General features: G+C 39.2%; 3 protein-coding genes across 3 annotated transcripts; 1 reads left to right on the top strand and 2 right to left on the bottom strand.

Annotated features, from left to right (window-relative positions):
- Positions 1 to 485: 485 nt before the first annotated feature.
- psmc3 (proteasome 26S subunit, ATPase 3) lies at positions 486 to 2,307 on the top strand. The gene is made up of 2 exons (XM_031314310.2): positions 486 to 1,470; positions 1,846 to 2,307. Exons 1-2 carry the CDS (start codon positions 526 to 528, stop codon positions 2,182 to 2,184), a joined length of 1,284 nt encoding a protein of 427 aa, XP_031170170.1. The 5' UTR covers positions 486 to 525; the 3' UTR covers positions 2,185 to 2,307.
- Positions 2,308 to 3,793: 1,486 nt separating this feature from the next.
- psmb1 (proteasome 20S subunit beta 1) lies at positions 3,794 to 6,875 on the bottom strand. The gene is made up of 6 exons (XM_031314390.2): positions 6,611 to 6,875; positions 6,143 to 6,250; positions 5,687 to 5,768; positions 5,132 to 5,261; positions 4,777 to 4,883; positions 3,794 to 4,400 (listed from the first exon to the last, which is right to left on the bottom strand). Exons 1-6 carry the CDS (start codon positions 6,709 to 6,711, stop codon positions 4,215 to 4,217), a joined length of 714 nt encoding a protein of 237 aa, XP_031170250.1. The 5' UTR covers positions 6,712 to 6,875; the 3' UTR covers positions 3,794 to 4,214.
- A 623-nt stretch (positions 6,876 to 7,498) lies between these two features.
- Positions 7,499 to 18,589, bottom strand: phf10 (PHD finger protein 10). The gene is made up of 12 exons (XM_031314134.2): positions 18,274 to 18,589; positions 16,596 to 16,705; positions 16,056 to 16,186; positions 15,664 to 15,747; positions 15,330 to 15,454; positions 14,728 to 14,877; positions 14,519 to 14,628; positions 14,206 to 14,350; positions 13,790 to 13,942; positions 9,935 to 10,043; positions 8,572 to 8,760; positions 7,499 to 8,290 (listed from the first exon to the last, which is right to left on the bottom strand). The coding sequence occupies exons 1-12, from the start codon at positions 18,343 to 18,345 to the stop codon at positions 8,193 to 8,195; spliced, it is 1,476 nt and encodes a 491-aa protein (XP_031169994.1). The 5' UTR covers positions 18,346 to 18,589; the 3' UTR covers positions 7,499 to 8,192.

The raw sequence follows: 18,589 nt of genomic DNA, 5'->3' as shown, positions 1-18,589 counted from the left end.
ATCCCTCATACATTGAGTTGAATTTAATAATTTAATAATTATGTTTATAAAACAATTTTTATAGTTCATAACTAAACAATGAACCGTCGGCATCAAATAGATTACTTAAAAATCAATACCTTTATCAACGCAATTTTACTTAAAGACAGATAATTTTAGATTTTTTAACAATGTCTACAATATTTCATGTGATTGTTTTGTGTGTGGAAAAGTTATGTAGCTGGGAGCTGGCTAGGCTAGTAGCATAGACAGTAAATATAAGCATTGACATATATATATATATATATATATATATATATATATATATATATATATATATATATATATATATGTATATATATATATATATATATATATATATATATATATATATATATATATATATATATATATATATATATATATATATATATAATATATAAGAAGGCTAGGAGCTGGCTAGGCTAGGAGGAGGGTCTTGCTGTCGTTCCGGAAGTAGAACCTTTATTTTCCGCCGTGTCACAGTTCACCGCAGACAGAGCAAAGATGGCGTCCCTGAGTGACAAATCAGTTTGGGACGAAGTGGAAGATGGAATCGGCGAAGAAGTGTTAAAAATGTCCACAGACGAGATAGTTCAGCGAACTCGTCTCCTCGACAGCGAGATTAAGATTATGAAGAGCGAAGTGCTGAGGGTGACCCACGAGCTGCAGGCTATGAAGGATAAAATCAAAGAAAACACGGAGAAGATAAAGGTGAACAAAACCCTGCCGTACCTTGTGTCTAACGTGATCGAGCTGCTGGATGTGGACCCCAACGACCAGGAGGAGGACGGGGCTAATGTGGACCTGGACTCTCAGAGGAAAGGAAAGTGCGCCGTCATTAAGACGTCCACTCGACAGACCTACTTCCTGCCCGTGATCGGGCTGGTGGACGCCGAGAAGCTGAAGCCCGGAGACCTGGTGGGTGTCAACAAGGACTCCTACCTGATCCTGGAGACCTTACCCACCGAGTATGACTCCAGAGTCAAGGCCATGGAGGTGGATGAGCGCCCCACAGAGCAGTACAGCGACATCGGAGGGCTGGACAAGCAGATCCAGGAGCTGGTGGAGGCCATCGTCCTGCCCATGAACCACAAGGAGAAGTTTGAAAACCTTGGCATCCAGCCACCCAAGGGCGTCCTGATGTACGGGCCACCTGGCACTGGGAAGACCCTCCTGGCCAGGGCCTGCGCCGCTCAGACCAAGGCCACCTTCCTGAAGCTGGCTGGTCCACAGCTGGTCCAGATGTTCATCGGAGATGGAGCCAAGCTGGTGAGAGACGCCTTCGCACTGGCCAAAGAGAAAGCCCCATCCATCATCTTCATCGACGAGCTGGACGCCATCGGGACCAAGAGGTTTGACAGCGAGAAGGCTGGAGACAGAGAGGTGCAGAGGACCATGCTGGAGCTGCTCAACCAGCTGGACGGATTTCAGCCCAACATGCAGGTCAAGGTAAATATGCTGCCACCAAAAAACTCTGTATAATAACCTTATATGTTTATATACACTATGCATACAGTATATTGACATTCTCGAGTATCATTATGGGAGAAATGGGACTCAGTAATTTCTCTGTGGTGTTACTTTGACAACAACATTGTGTAAATATTTATTATATATATATATGGGCACACAGGACAGCTCAAACTTAAATGCTTTTACAAACTACTCATTAAAAAGTGTAATGGATTCAAATCTCAAACAACCAAGTTTAAAAAGACTGTTCTACTTGTAACAAAATTTAAGCACCAACTTTCCTGTCTTTTTAATCGTCACCATACAGTATGATGACTACAGTATAACTACATTCATTTACTTTTTTTCTAGGTGATTGCTGCCACCAACAGAGTGGATATCTTGGATCCTGCGCTGCTCCGTTCAGGTCGTCTGGACAGAAAGATTGAGTTCCCCATGCCAAACGAGGAGGCCAGAGCTCGCATCATGCAGATTCACTCCCGCAAGATGAACGTCAGTCCTGACGTCAACTATGAGGAGCTGGCTCGCTGCACCGACGACTTCAACGGAGCCCAGTGCAAAGCTGTGTGTGTGGAGGCCGGCATGATCGCGCTGCGCCGCGGTGCCACAGAGCTGAACCATGAAGATTACATGGAGGGAATCCTGGAGGTTCAAGCCAAGAAGAAGGCCAACCTTCAGTACTACGCCTGAGGACACTGTCTGTGTCCGTGTCTGTGTGTGAGAGAGTCTTTGATTATTAAAACACTTGTTGAGTAAACACTTGTTACAGTTGCTGATTTACTTGGGTTAATAAAAAGAAATAAAATGTCATAATTAAGTGTTGTGTTTTTTTTTCCTGCTGAGCATAAATAGGAATGTCTGTGTTTTCACTCTTCCAGGAGGTGCAGAATAATATCACAGATGGTATATTATTAAACAGAGAAGCAAAGTCTTTATTGGGCTGGAGCCCAGTGTTTGTTCAGTCCAATGTAGGTTCCCACTTGCAAGCGTATAGTTTATTTAGAAAAAACATGAAGCATATTAAAACATTGGCAGAAAATTAGACACTTCACACTAATTAGACACATAACATAATTGGTTGGATAAATGTCTCATTTGTCACTCCTGAGCAGAGCCAGTGTGAGGTTACTGCAGGAAAAATGGAGACAACAAAACAGTCTACAGCCCGATACACAAAACCCACAAGTTATTAATAGTTACGAACTATGAAGATATTTTAATACAATAGCCCTTTTTCTTGGCAGATGTTTTGAATTTGCCAATGACAGCCTATCTTCAGCAAGTACCCAGTAAGCCATTCCACTGAGCCCACTTGCACTATACATAACTGTGAAACTGGGACATCTGAATGGAATGCAGCCATCATATTAGTTTTAACTTTTTTTCTACTATGACAGATCAAAATGTCTGCAGTGAGGTCTACAGTCTATAGGAGTAACTTTTAGATGAGAATGACGTGTGTTTCAATCAAAGGCATGATGTGTCTGCTTTTGTTCATTTCAACCACACTGGTCGTACTAAGACATGTTTATTAGCGAGGTAACCTGCTACTACTGTAACTTGTGGTAGTAATTAAAGACGCCTAAACCTCTGGGGATATGCATACATGGATGGATGAATGCAGAGCAGTGGTCCTCAATCCTGGATCAGGAGCTGTTGAATGCAAGCAGGTGGTTTATTGCTGTAATTGAAATCATCAGCATTTCAGCTCATAAGATGACCACAGACCAAATCAGTAAGGCTTGTTCTTCCCGATGACTAGAACAATGTGTAAAAGTGTCCTCAAAATTGTGAACAAAAACTATCAAACCAAATAATGACAAACTACTTGCACAAAACTTGAACATTTAATTTCAGACTGTTCTCCTTATAAATAAAATATTTAAATAAAAATAAATATAAGGACAGGTGTTGCTCTAATTCAGATCAGTGGTGTGTACACCAGTGATTTTTATCAAGAAAGTGGAATCTATCACTCTCAACATTGTAAAATAAAAAAAAACTGTCCACCTGATGGATACAGTTTGTCCAAGTATAACATATTATAGTAGATTAGGTCAGTGTGGCTTTGGTTCCCTCAACTCAGCATGGTGTTGCCACATGCTACTGTTGTGTAAAACTGACTCAGGAAACACTATCCTGGACAAAGATCAATGTCTTTAAGGAGAGAATAGTAATACTTCAATATGCCAAAAAAAAGTATTTAAGACAACATTGTGAAAAGCTTAAGCTACCCGAGATGGAGTGTGTCCATCTCGTGTCCATGTGTGTAGAACATGCAACGAACAAGAAGACACAATTTTTCAATTCTTTACATTTATTAAGAATGTAAAAAGAACAGCAGGGTATGTATCCTTCTTAGACATAATGAAAAATCAAAACAGGGGATGAGTCTAGGCAGAATGAGTGAACAGGAGTGCTGATTTAGAATAAGTTTGCTAGAGCACAAATACAAGGATGGAATAATAGCAGAAACTGAAGGCAATAACTGTGGTAAGCAGGAGAAAAGGGTTGATTTCAAATGACGGAAATTGTGAGTGGATATAAAAAAAATGGAAAATCCACTCCCCAGATTAAACCTGACCAAGAGGCTACTAGAAGCAGATTCTAGATCAACACTCCTATTTTAAGAAACTTGTTGTAAAGGGGCCAAAACCAACAGGTGAATGTGGAAAGAACAGACCAAAGAGAAAAGCAGAGAAAGGGGAACATATCCCTCCTCAGTCCTTCCTCAGTGGTACAGTCTGCTCACTGATGCCCTCCTTAGTGATGATGCAGACCCGAAGGGCATCTCCGGTGTAGACATCTCTCTCTGCGGCTGAGATGAAAACATCTTTGACCAGCTGAACGGCCTTTTCCTGAGTCAGAGGAACGTGCTGCACACCCTCCATGTTCTTGAAACCAATCTGTGGAAGGACGTGTTGGAAAGAGACAGATGTAAGCGTACCTTGTCCGTTGTAAGGAAACTTGGTTGGAGCACTGTATTTGTCTGAATACCTGATGACTAGGGTTGGCAACCGTTCACATTTGAACTGATACTGGTATCTGGATTTCAGTACCAGTACCAACAGTACCTTTTTCAGTATTTTGCTCTACTTGTAATAACAAAATATAATTTCAGTTGTAAAAAATAAGTCCAAACTTCTCAATTTCAAAATTGTTATTTAGAACATTCTACACCTCACACAAAATAAGGACGAGTTAGGTACCCAACCCTACTGATGACATAAACATAGTGGGATTATGGCAACAAAAGGTCAGCATGCAGTGGGTAATATTTACCTGGTTGTCCAGTAGTGGCTGTAGCATGGCACTTGCCGATCCTCCGGCCTTGTAGGTGTCTCTCTGGTAGGAGCCCACTGGGTCAAAACTGTACACTGCTCCCTTGCCTACATTAGAAATATTACAAATAGTTATTATTAAGTTATTACAAAGAACACAGTCAAAGCTTTAAAAACTTCCAGGTTAAACAAATAACACAAACTTAGTGTGTGATACAATGAAGCACAATATAGGCGACAACCCAGGCAACATTCCCTGTCCCCTACAATCATCACTTACAAGAAACATAGCTACAGCCTAAACATGCAGCTTTTTTTACTCACACAATCCAGAGCATATGCATTGAAGTACATACCCTGTTCATCCAGTCCTCCGATGATGTTGTAGACGTAGTACGGGAAGAACCTCCTGCCGTACAGGATGGTGGACAACATGGCTGCGATGGCGCCGCTGGTCATTGTCTTATTGTTCGAGTGTTTGTACATCTGAGAGAGGGGCAGGGTGTTAGTAACAATTAAGTAGCCTGCGACGTCCACTGTAGGTCTTGTAGGAGTGTAGGACGCAATTCACTTAAAGAAAAGTAACAAGGATGATGTCCTTATTGTTAATTATCCGAAGTGACACTGGACATTATTAGAGATAGATATTTTACTGTAAGAGATTTTTAGGATAATTCTGATTGAAAAACAGAAATACAAATGTCATCATTAAGGACAACAAGGCACATTAGAATATCTGCCTTATGTCAACTCTGTCTTGGATACCATTACGATCAACAGACGCCGCTAGTGTGCAAGCAGAGGCAGGACAGTCAGCAGAATTAGATCATTTTTAAAGCCGCCTACACATGTGCCATTGTTTCCCTTCAGGAAGAGACTAAAGAGAGAAAAACCTTGCTGCAACAGCCCACCTTTAGTCTGGCATCAATGATTTTAGTCAGAGTCAAGCAGTCGCCATGAAAACCGCTGCAGCCAATGACAGTTGTGTCTGTCCTGTGAGGGGAAGAAGAAGCACAAAAAAAACAGTGGCAATCAGCATATTGAAATGTTCAACTGGTTTTCGATTCATGTGGCTATTAAGTGATTTTAGCCACATATACCAACTGGTGCTTTGCTGAAGCTAGTCGCTGAGCACACAGCAGGAACCAACTACACCCCCCCATCTTAAAAGAGTATCTGAGCAGAGCTGCAGTGACTTCAGCGGTTGCACTCCAAATTTAACTGCTAAAAGGCTTTTATAAAATATAAATTCACACAGAACTATGAAAGTAGTAGGTAAGGGACCAGCTAAAGATTGACATGTGGTGTCTTAATACGGCCGATCAACCCTTCATTGATAGTGCAGTTAAGTGACGGTGCAAACTTACAGCTTGTAGCATTTTGGTGAGTCGCGGCTGTGGATTGAGTAGCCTTCACTCAGCCTGGTGTCTGAGGCTACGATGGCGAAGTCTTCCCCAGCAACAGCTAGTACGGTTCTGGGGGGGGGGGAACACAACACAGGGTAGTTCATTAATCTTATAAACCACCTCACCACGGAGGGAAATGGACTGTTGTCCCAGACACTAGCTAACGAAAGCTAAGCTACTGTTTCGAAACTGAAACTGTTATTAGCTAATAATATGTATCTTTATCTCTATCTATTTGCATATTAAGATTAAGTGAGGAAGCGTTTTTGTCCTGGACAAATTAACTCTGCTCTGTTCGCACACTTTTCATCAACTTTACATTTGTTTAGTTTCATTTAGTTAGCTAACGTTAGGTAGCACAGCCGAATTGGATGTAAACGTTAGCTAGCAGGCTAGCTAACCAGACAGCGGTTGGAAAGTCATACTCACCCTCCGTTGAAAGAGTATGGTGAGAACCGGTGCTCTACTGGACCAGTATAATGATAATCTCTCATCTTCCCTGGGTCTTCAAACGTATGAGAAGAAAGCATTTTTTATTGCAGGAAAACAACGGGGTTAAAGATTTAGTCCGGTAAACTCGCTGTATCACTGCAATATGGCAGCCTCTTCTTTTACTGTCATCACCCCCGCGTGTTCAGATGTAATCTGAGCGAGAGCGCCCCCACAGGCTGTTCGATGCAGAGCAGAAGCCGTACCAGTGGGAGCTAGACTGGAGCGAGGCCAGGTTTAACGATTTTATTTCTGACAATTTCACTTTTTAGAATTAGGTCATTCTTTATTATTTGTGAGTCACTTAAAATGAAGATACCAAATAATTGCACATTCCAGATTTTCTGGACTGTATGTTATTAGATCAAAAAGATCTATGGGACACGTCTTGACAATTATATTAATATGAATTAAATTATCTGTACAATAACTGAATGCATCAAAACTTAACGTTAAAATCACCACAAATAATTCCAAAAATACTAAATTTCCTGCAATTTTTTTCGCTTGAACATCAGAATCAGAAAGGGCTTTATTGCCAAGTACGTTGGTGCATGTCACACATTCTCTAAACATCCAAGGACCATTAAAGTCTCAAACTCTAATGAGTCCAATAGGTAAAATGTGACAATAAAAACTAAGCAGTACACATCTACCTTTTCAGTACACTAAAGATTGTTTTGCTCTTTGGTATCAAAACTGGGATTCAATTAAACACTGTACACAATAGGTAAGAGATAATAGGAGTCTTTTAAAGTATTTTTTTATTGAAAAAAACTACAAATTATGACTTCATTACTTAATAATTCAGTGACTATGACATTAAACAAACTGCTTACTGAGGGACAATACAAAATACAAAAATCATTTAAAAAAAATACAAAAAATTCTTTCAAGCTGACTGCAAAAATATCAGTTGACTAATCATAGCTGATGGGTGGTTAGTTTCAATGTAATTGCAGTTAATGGTTACATTTTTCAAAATCAATAGTGGATGGTTGACATCAAAATCAATACATGTAAATTGAGACACTTTGTTTCAGTAATCAATACTCACATAAATAGCTTCTGCAGCCATGATATCGATCACAGCCAGCGTCTAATACATTTCATTACACAGAACCACAAGCACCATGTCATCATTTAAGACAAGACTTCAATTCGATTGCTTTTTACTGGCCTGCCGCATTAAATACTTGTTAATTAAAAATACAAAACCATACAAAAATGTTTTGAAAGTAACTAAATTACATCAGTGAGCCCGTTGACATTGTGATTTTTTTTCAGCAGTACAGGATCAAAAGCACCATTTGTTAGACTAAAACAAATTTCCGACTGCAGAAATGAGTTAGCTGGTTGTTAGTGGTTAGCAGATCACAGGATTCAGTGCAGCACATTTGGATGGATTTGATTTACAGATTGGCTGTTAACATTATTTAGCGTCTGCAAATGATTGAACAAATGACTTAATGTGCATTTGTGTCGAATTTGGTCAACATATCGTGGTTAATGATGCTGTTGATCATTTTTGAGCTGACTTGGACTTCTTAGGTGTTTTGGCTCCTCCCTTCTTCTTGGGTGTGGTGAAATCTTTGTCGCAAACCTCACATACCCAAAGGCCTGAGGAGACAAGAGAGAATGAATGAATTGCTATAAAAGAGACAAAGACAAAACCAATTCTTTTTTAAAGCAGATACACTAAGTGAATGTCTGTAATAGAAATTGTGTGTGTAAATGTCTGCTTTTCTCACTCTGTGTTTGTTTGTCACCGAGTGAAATGCCAATCAAGACTGTTGTTCTAGTCAAGTAAGTGGTTGTGTATCTGTCTGCCCATGCCGTTCGTGTGTGTGTGTGTGTGTGTGTGTGTGTGTGTGTGTGTGTGTGTGTGTGTGTGCACTCACCAGTAGGTATGGAGTCCATGCCTACGCAAAACGTGTGGTATCCTCGGTCACATTTGTCACAGAACATCATCTCGTCCTCATGGTGGGGCTGCTGACAAACGGTGCACGTCTTACACTCCATACACTGCCAGCAGTACGTCTGGATCACACCCACCAGCTCCTTGCTCATGTCCAAGCAGGTTGGGTGGCCTAAAGTGTATGGACACAGATTCACATGCACAGAAGCAAACATGCATAAACAGAGCCACACACACACACAGAAATAAGTACACACCGCATGCGCGCAGACACACATAAGGAAGACAAAAACACACAAGACACCAATTCAGACATAAGGTGAACAGGCCCTTCCACACACATGTGAATTCACTGTCCTGTTATTTCATAGGACATCAACACATGAAGACACCACCATTAGAAAAGAAACAACTAGAATCTACTCACATCTATTCTAAAATAAGCTTCAAAGTATTGTCAGAAATACTTAATAACAAATATACAGTTATAGATACCCATTGATATTAAGCAGGTCTATCTAAAAACAAACTAGTTTAATGATTATTCGACATGCATAGTTTTTTTCTCCATGTTGTCGTGTCAGGTTTGATCCAGCCTTTAGATGAATAGCTGTACAGACATTCTTTTAATCAACAAATGACTTTGTAATCACACAGTCAGTGTCAATCATTTGAAGTGAATTATATATTACTTGAAATTACACAAGCTTTACTGTCTAAACGTCAATGCTCACAGCAGAACAAGGCCGTATAAACATTTGCGTGAAAGTATAAAACTTGCTTTGCTTATACACAATGAAATTAAGTTGGCTTGTGGTACAATGGACAACTGAAATGAAAAAATATAATGTCCGCAACACTGCTTTAAACTCCCATATTTAATATAAAGGCAACGTTTCGAAATGGTGAACACATTTCACCATTTGCCTGAAGAAGACCCAGTAGGGTCGAAACGTTGCCTTTATATTAAATATGGGAGTTTAAAGCAGTGTTGCGGACATTACATTATTTCATTTTAGTATTTTTCATTTGTCCTGCACCTGCCAGAAAGTGTGATGTGCACACAATTACTTTTATAAACAATGGACAACTGAACATTTACTTTCACTGATGATAAGAGATGGTTCATTAGTCAATGAATCACTTCAATCATCGGTTAATTTTATGTACCACTGATGTTAGAGTCAGAGGGACAACTGATTTATGGTAACTGCTTATGTTAATAATTTTATTCTGGGGATAATTTATACAAAAACAAATACACCTGACGTTAAAAGTGGCTAAATTGTGCTGATGTTGTATATATAAAAAGCAAAACATAAAAACAGGGAACTGTGTGAACTTACCGCTGTTATCACATTGGGAGCAGTGAATGAGAGCCTCTGGCTTGCCCCTCTTGTTGGCTTCTTTACCCTTCTGGCAAATGCCACATATAGCATTGGGAATGACCTTAGGCTGCAAGGGCAGAATAATGCTATAAAAACCATGTGTATCCTTCAGTCATGGACAAAATAGTAGTTCAACAAATGTTCAATGCCTGGAGAAAAAAAAGAGCACTTTATCTTGTATAAAGAAGTCTTCTTTCTACTTTTGGTGGCATAACACATGAATTACATGTTGATTGGCTTTAAACACTTTAAACACAAATTGCATCACTTGGCATCAAAGCTGTCGTCCAACAAAGTTAAATTTAAATGTTACCAATCTAGTTACTTGTTGTTGTTTTTAGTCTTTGTGGCAAGGAGCATCCCCAGGTTACTGGGCCTCAGAGCGCTAAACATAATTCTTCACAATGAACAGCAACAGTGTACAAAGTACCAGACAATTAAAACTTATCTCAGGGTGCAAATACAAGAACGGTGTATGGTGTCTAACAAGACCCTCTTGCATGCATGTGGCATCTATAGTCTACGTTAGATGTATTGTCACTGTAGTGTTGGCATAGCTGACTGACTAAGGATCTGGCAGTTGCTTTCTAAACATCATACCTTTCAGTGCAACCTGTTCAGAGAGGAAAGAACCAGAGCAGAAGATAAGGAGGATTGGGGCCATTTAAATCAGGATGTCACAAAGGTAAAACATTTAACCCTTTAAAACTAACCCCTCTACAGGATGCCACACAATTAAAACAGGGATGATTGATCAATATTTTATATTTGGACTGCAACAGCCTTAGCTTAAACTAAAATGAACAATGTGACTCAAATGTTCAATGAGTTAACACAACCGGTGCAACTGAAGAGCATAAAATAATATGTATGTGCTAAGGTGAGTTTGTTTTACGGCAGTCCTTAGGATACAGTAGTATCCCCCAAATCAACCAAATCTAATCTACAAAATTAGCTTTGCTTTCCTGTTATTCATGAGGTAAACATGACTAACAAAATCCTCAAGATAGTGACACCCTTAATTAAAATCTCCTCTGACAGGAAGTGAGCAGGTTACACTTAATAGCCGTGGGAACAAAACTAAGGGTCAATAAAGGACATGGTTTGGTGATGATGAATATCCAGGACTAGAAACAAAGCAGAGAAGTAAACTAATAGACAGACAGCAGCAGGAGAGGGAAATAAGAAAAAGTTAGAGCTGGACGCAGCCCCTTGTGTAAATTTTCATACATACTCTATACATATGCAAATATATACTTCACCTATATTTATATTTTAAAATTCAACAGTTCATCCCTTTGGCCTCGTTGCATTACTGAAATCATTAGTGGAAGAATCGCCCATATTGCTATGGTAAACTGACTCTATAACTGTAAAAATGTATTTGTGGCCACATGAAATGCTTACATTACAAGCAGTGTCCAGCCAATGTTAATAGGTCCAATGAGTCTGCTTAATGCCAACACATCTCTTCAGTGGAAACATCCACACAGAAAAATAGAACATGAGCAGTTCATGAGGTTGAATCCTGTTTTATTCTAAATTAACTGAATTTGGTCAACAAAAGAAATGCTGTATATTATGCACATAAAAAGAAAAAACTCTCAGAGAACTCACTTTCAGGCATGTTTGCTTTATATAATCTGGTAGCTTTTGTATGGAGTCATATAGCTCTAAATATTACGTATAATTCAGACACAGAGGCATACATAATGAGACACAATTAAGTGGGAACTTTGTACTGGCTGACCACACAGATTTTAGATCAGTGGATGGTATGGTTTAAACATCATGTTTTCACTTTAATTGAGATGTCTATGATGTAAATAAGTGGTAGGGTAATGCCAACCTGTTAGCTGTGCCTCACAACTTCCCATCTGTCTCAGCCAAATGATGTACATTATCGAGTGAAACTGAACTCTACTCAACCTCGCGACAACAATGGCCCTCATCAATCATTCCCTAATTCAATATATCTGACATTCAACAAAGAAACTTTCGGAGCTCCTTCTGAAAATCAAACCAGCACCGCACATTTAGGGTTGACTAAAAGCAATATCAAGGGAAACACTCTTAAAATGAAATAAAATACTAATAGTCAGAAATAATCTGCTGCAGCTGATGTTAATGTGATTAATATAATATTACTGTATTCAACTGCACTTACACAGTGAATATTTGTATCTCCATAATGTCTCATCTATGTATAATCTTGGAATATCCTGGAATCATTAACCTGAACATTAACATGTCATGTTAACCAGAGCTACTAAATAATGGATCATACATACAGTACTTGACCTTTGTATACTGCATTTTTGTTCCCAATATAGAAATGCCTTAAAGCTATTACACATCTAGGTCTTTTTTGTACTCACCACAAATTGATATAGCACAGGTACATTATGTTACCGACTAATTCTAGTGAATTCTGGCTACCAACATGCTATGTCTGTGGGCGCAAAAGCATATGCAAAATGATCTGATGAATAATGGTTAAGTCAAACTTAAAACCACTAAAATGGGTAGCTGTTTTAAACAGACACTAGACAAGGACCATGCCCACACCACAACGCTGAGCTGAACTCTACTGGACTTACCCAGGTCCATCATACTATTATTAACGGTAATATACCAGCACATTTTATGCGTTGGAAATTTTCTTCTGCAAGGCTGAGGATCGGAAAAATTAAACACAAATCAACTAGCACAATGGACTGTAGGGACCAAGTGGTACACTGAAATAATACTATTTTCCCATCTACAGTCCTTTGAACATTTAGATTAAATTCAATGCATTTATTTAAAATGAAAGGTAAGCTGGTGTGGGGCTTGTCCAGCAGAGTCAACAACCTAGACAGACAGCATATAGACTACTTCTAGCTCAGCTCAGCAACAGTGTGAACAAGGTCAGCATGGCCTCATCTCTCCAAGATGACATTATAGGGACAGGTAAACCCCATGTCAAACAACTCTTTGATACTTAACAGATTAACAGTACATCACATGGTGTATAAACAAAGCATATTATCATACCAATAAACACTTAAAACATTAGGGTTAAGTGCATCCTACACTTCAGATATAAATGTTAAAAGTCTCTAGTGTTAACATCAACTACGTTTTAAAAGCAACCACAAATTGTATGTGGTTTATATTTTCTATATTAGAGTAACAAAATGACTTTTCTTTTCAAAAATGAAAACAGAAAAACTAGCAGCCAACATCCAAATACTTGTCTAGGAAGTATCTTTTTTTTTTTTTTTTTGACAAGTGAGGACAGACAAGAGGTATATTAAAGACATTCATAAAGAAAAAAACTTCAAAAAGTTCAAATTTGTCTTTGCTGAAACCCCAAAAAGTGCAGTGAAAAAGAAACAAGTGAAGTGTTCCTTTAAAATGTTCTTATTGCTCACAGTCTGGTACGAAGAGGAAAAAAAGCCACGTGGCAATCATAAAAACAAAAACTGAAGACAGGACCCCCAGTGTTTGACTCTGTGTGTCTGTGAGTGTGAGCATGTGTGTCTGTGAGTGTGAGCGTGTGTGTGTGTGTGTGTGTGTGTGTGTGTGTGTGTGTGTGTGTGTGTGTGTGTGTGTGTGTGTGTGTGTGTGTGTGTGTGTGTGTGTGTGTGTACCAGGTTGTCCCAGCTGAAAAGCTGACAAACTGTAGCAGCCGGAGAACAAAGTCAAGAAAGCTAGTGAGGGGTGCAGAATGGATTGAGTAAGGGAGTGGTAGCAGTAGAAAGAAGAGGAGGGGGTATAAAAGTGCTGCTGCTGTTGTTGGAGAAGAGTTCAGGTGCTTTTGTCCTCTACCTTGTACCCTGGGGTGGCTTTGTGGGAGGCAGAATGGCGCTGGCTGCCATCTTTGCCCGGCGTGGATGTCCTGTCTTTGGCCTTGGACTTGTTGCCCAGTCTACCTCCTCCCTCCTGGCTCTCGACGTCTGATGTGTTACCTGAAGAACTGTCCTGTAGAGAAAAAGAAGAGGAGGAAGAGTGAAGGACAAAGGGTTTAAGAGTGATGTGCAATAATGGATTTCATTATCTCAAGTCAAGTTTAGTAAAGGTACTGTAAATGATTCTGACATGGGACCTAGAATATATCATGCAGTTGCTTGCATATCAGCATAATAAACTTCTACCAATAAGCATCTGTACCACTAATCCAGGATGGATGGTTGATCTGACACAGATAGGTTACTAGAGTAGTTGTATACAGCCTAATGTCTTACAGATGACTTGTTCTTTTTGTCACCCTTGCCATCCTCTGCGTCGTCTGAGTCTGGTTCCGAGTCCAGCGCAGGGAGCTCTGGATCCAGTGGAGGCTCAAACAGAGCTGTGTTCAATGGCAAGTATCGCAGCTCATTGGGAGAGTACCTGTCGTTCACAACACAATGATGCATCAGGGTAAAACAATCAGCACAGCGATAAATAATGCAGGCTGAAAGCCTCACTCCAGGAAAAGGGAACATCATTTTGAGTTTATTATCTTAAATACATAGAGACAAATTGTAAGCAAAGCAATTATCAAAGTGTGTAATGTACCTTTTGTAGTAGTCTTGGAACTGTCCTGGTATGAGAGCCACAGGGTAAGGCCCTGTCCTTGTCAGGTCTGGAGCCAGCACCTTGAACCTACCCTGGGGCACCTGGATAATCTGAGAAAACACACAAAACACAATGTCGTAACACAAAGCTTGTTTTCTAAATCCCTGTAGAATCTCATTGAGTTAACTGAAGCACCTGTTTGGACTTACATGTGTTTGAAGGTCAAAGTACGCTCTCCTCTCTTCCATACGCTCCCTGTTGAAATTGCTATTGAACTCTGCAGCTTTTTTAGCTGCCTTCTTAATGTACTCAGGGACCTTGCTGGCCTCCACCTTCTGAGGGTTCTGCTGCTGCATTTGCTACAAAAGACAACAGACAAAGACTGCACAGTAAGTGATATGTACATATATGTACACGGATGTTAGGAAACAATACGATCACGATTGTTTTGTGGTTCGTATCCTATCACCTACTGGCTGGCGAGCTCGGAGAACAAAGTGACACGAAGCAGTGTTCAGTTCACAGTGTTCTAAAGGTTTAATGGGACACACAAGGATATACACACGTTCTAACAATCACTCCATTTCACTTAGATGACGTGAGAATAGAAAGATAAGAGACAGGCTCCATAGACAGAGGATTGGTTCAGGTTGGTTCACGCAGATACATCTTCAGGCAGGAAACAATGTTACAATTGTAACATATTTACAACAGTGGAGGACTTTTATTAAATGCATTACTGCAAAATAAAAAAAAGACACAGTAACCATCAGCCACAGGATATTTCTTTTTTACTCGTTTGTATACTTACAGAGTACTCTTTAGCTATTCTCTGCCGCTCTCTCTCCTGCAGTATGACTGAATACTCGGAGTGTTTGGTGGGATACTCCTTTATCATCAGATCTATCACCTCGTCACTCCGCAGAGCTGTCAGACCTGGAAACAAACAAAAGATAAACTCTGTGCACACTCGGACTGCATCAAGCACAATGACGACTTGCACGGAAAAAATATTATTTACAGAGTAAATCTCATAAACAAGGCACCAGGATATTGCACTCTAAATGCACTGTTAAGAGAACATTAGGATTTCAACGAAGTGAAACAATTCTCTCTGGTCTGAGAGTGTCAGGTGTGGTTCCTACCCAGAGTACACTGTGTTTCAGTAATGACGTTCTGTTCACGCAGGTAAAGCTTCTCTTTGTGGGACAAGTCTCTTCTCTCCATATCTACAGAGTGACAAAGCAACAACATCACTGGTCGAGGAACAGCTTCATTCTTCATTCAGGTCAGAACATATGTAAAGAAGTGTCATTACAGCAGTATGACAGCAGACAAGCAACTAAGCACAGCTACTACTCAATGCCTATACTTGTATTTGTACTGTATTATTCCAGTAATAATACTTGTAAATGAACAAGTACTAGCAAATAAATAGTATAGAATCAATACCATTTTAAGAAAAAGAGCACCACTTAACCTTGAACACTTTACCTTTAAGGTCCAGTACTGTTTTTTATTTTTACTTCAGTCTTACCAGGGTACTTCCTTTTGAATGATGTGACTCCCAGATACTCGCTGACCTGCTCCTGCAGCATATAATACTCTCCTGTGTCATCTGGAGGCCACTTGTACTCTGTCAGGTTCTCTGCTGGGAAATATGTCGGGCTGGAAGGAGATTGGAGGGACAACAGGAGATGAGGTTTGAACCTCAAAATTAAAAAAAAGATCAGTCTTTGGTGGTTTTGCTTGACGAGCATGGAGAATATAAAAGGGAGATGGGAGAGACTAACAGGTTCCCAGCGACGATGGCAAATTCAACCAAAAATCACAATGTAGATAATGGGGAAATTGTATTTTAAAATAAAGTATGTAGAGGGGGAACACATGAAACTGAAGAGGGATACAGTTATGTATTTCAGCTGGATCACATACATGTACATACAGTACAAATACATTATACATCATAAAATATATATAATTATAACCAAAACCTCGTCACCCCTTAAGTTACCAAGACAAACCAAATCCTGGCAATGCTAATTCATTGCTCCATGCCAAGTTTAAGCCAACCTACCCAAGGTCTTGAATGAAGGTGTCGCAACTTCGAGAGCTGTCCCCTGAACCCATTCTCCTTCTCTTGGGAGGCTGGCTGCCATCGTTGGACTCTTCTTCTATAACATCCTCCTACAGAGGAAAATAAAAATACAGTTTATGACTTTAACAATTATATAATGTGATGATGTTGGCAAATTCCACAGAGCATGCCTGTATTTACTCACATAAATACCATCTGCTCTTTAGGGGGCACTTTGTATTTAGTAGGGGTGCACGATTCAGAAAATGTCACGATTCAATATTGATTTTCAGGCTCAAGATTCGATTCAAAATCGATTTTCGATTCAAAAATGATTCGATTCAAAAAACAATTCACAGTATGTAAATGTAGTTATTTTTCCCATGTGATTGCAGTATACATACAATAAAAAAATAATAATAACAAAATGTATGAAAAAAAAAAATATATATATATATATATATATATATATATATATATTTATTTATTTATATATATATATATATATATATATATATATATATATATATATATATATATATATATATATATATATTTATATATATATTTATATATATGTATATATATTTTTGGAATTCTATGAATCGATTTTTTTGCACACCCCTAGTATTTAGCTATCTAATTTGTGGTTCGACATTTCCACAGGTATAGAAATCACTTTGTTTTTCATTTGGGCAACTGGGTTCACAGTTAAAATCAAGACACAGTTGACTTTATTAATAAAGCCAAGATAATCTTAATGTCGCTGTCCCTCCTTCTGATTTAAGGAGACACGTAGATTTATTTCTTCAACAAAATCTGGCTTGTGTCTCTTAAAAATCTTTATCATTTGGACCTACAAACCATCCAAGCCCTTGCCCTTGATTCCTAAATAATTATCACCCAACCAATTGACTGGAACATACTGTACAGTTGGTGGTGTTTGTCACAGTTGCACACTACTCTAAGTTTCTACATTTTTAACCTCAGCATCACGATTCACTTCTGTCATCATAATGGCATCATTCCTAAAACCACAGTGTGTATTTAAAATCTAGTTACCTTATACTTCGTCTGCGAGGAGCAAAGGGGGAAAAAAACTCAAAAAATAACTATAAAGCTATCTATTTATATTAACGTGTTCACTTTTGGAGATTTAACGTTAGGTGCTGTCACTGTCTAGTATCGTCCTTTTACAGCAGAATGAGGGGATATCTGTCTTTCCACAAGGAGACATTTATTGCGCACAAACACAATGTAATTCAGTGAAAAATTAGCACAAAATGACAGCGGTGTCAAACAAAAACAAAAGCACGAGTTTGCATGTAACGTTAGAGTTGGCAAAGTGATACAGAAGCACACAGAAGGGCTGGCGTTATCGCTGTTATACCACTCACATCAATAGAATGTGACGTTATATTTCTTATATGGACATAAATCATATAAACAAATGTTTTGTGTTACGACACAGAAGATGCAACCCATCCCTAACATTCAGCACACACTTGAAAACAAAGGGGTGATGCTAACGTCGCCATCAGTTGTCATTCATGGACGTAGGTAGCAGCTGGATAGCTAGTTAGCTAGCCGTTAGCTGAGCAAGCAACAGTGCAGAGCTCCGTGAACAGAGCTAACGTTATTTATTATTCGTGTTGTTCGTGCGGAATATAAATGTCACCTTTATCGATTGTGCTCCAGGAGTAGCGGGGTTGCTGTCGCAGGGCGGTCTGACGGGAAGCACAGCAGCCATATTTCTCTAAATAAAGCCTGCAGCTAGGCTAGCTCACTAGCCACTTCTTCGTTTTCTTCTTCTTGTACAGTTTTGTGGCAGGCAGTTGGCAAACATTAAGGTGCATAACCGTCCGCCACCTTCTGGGCTAGAGGGTAACTAGGTTGTGAATAGACTATTTCCTCTCTTCATCTTAACTGGGATTGGTGTTTCAATTATATACACAATAATTATATTATTTGGTAATTTAAATATTATGTTAACT

Source organism: Sander lucioperca, chromosome 3 (genome assembly GCF_008315115.2).
Source record: "Sander lucioperca isolate FBNREF2018 chromosome 3, SLUC_FBN_1.2, whole genome shotgun sequence".
Lineage (NCBI taxonomy): Eukaryota > Metazoa > Chordata > Actinopteri > Perciformes > Percidae > Sander > Sander lucioperca.
Note: the sequence above shows the minus strand (reverse complement) of the source record. Positions and strands in the feature narration are given on the sequence as shown.

Bases quoted from the DNA above. Each gene is read 5' to 3' on its own strand.
- psmb1 (XM_031314390.2), bottom strand. From the start codon at position 6,711: ATGCTTTCTTCTCATACGTTTGAAGACCCAGGGAAGATGAGAGATTAT. The intron at 5,262-5,686 runs GTGGGCTGTTGC...CCCCTCTCTCAG, and splicing joins TCATTGATGCCAGACTAAAG to ATGTACAAACACTCGAACAA. The intron at 4,884-5,131 runs GTATGTACTTCA...TTTCTAATGTAG, and splicing joins CGGAGGACTGGATGAACAGG to GCAAGGGAGCAGTGTACAGT.
- psmc3 (XM_031314310.2), top strand. From the start codon at position 526: ATGGCGTCCCTGAGTGACAAATCAGTTTGGGACGAAGTGGAAGATGGA. The intron at 1,471-1,845 runs GTAAATATGCTG...CTTTTTTTCTAG, and splicing joins AGCCCAACATGCAGGTCAAG to GTGATTGCTGCCACCAACAG.
- phf10 (XM_031314134.2), bottom strand. From the start codon at position 18,345: ATGGCTGCTGTGCTTCCCGTCAGACCGCCCTGCGACAGCAACCCCGCT. The intron at 15,748-16,055 runs GTAAGACTGAAG...GTCACTCTGTAG, and splicing joins ATTCAAAAGGAAGTACCCTG to ATATGGAGAGAAGAGACTTG. The intron at 14,351-14,518 runs GTACATTACACA...TGTGAACGACAG, and splicing joins TTCCAAGACTACTACAAAAG to GTACTCTCCCAATGAGCTGC.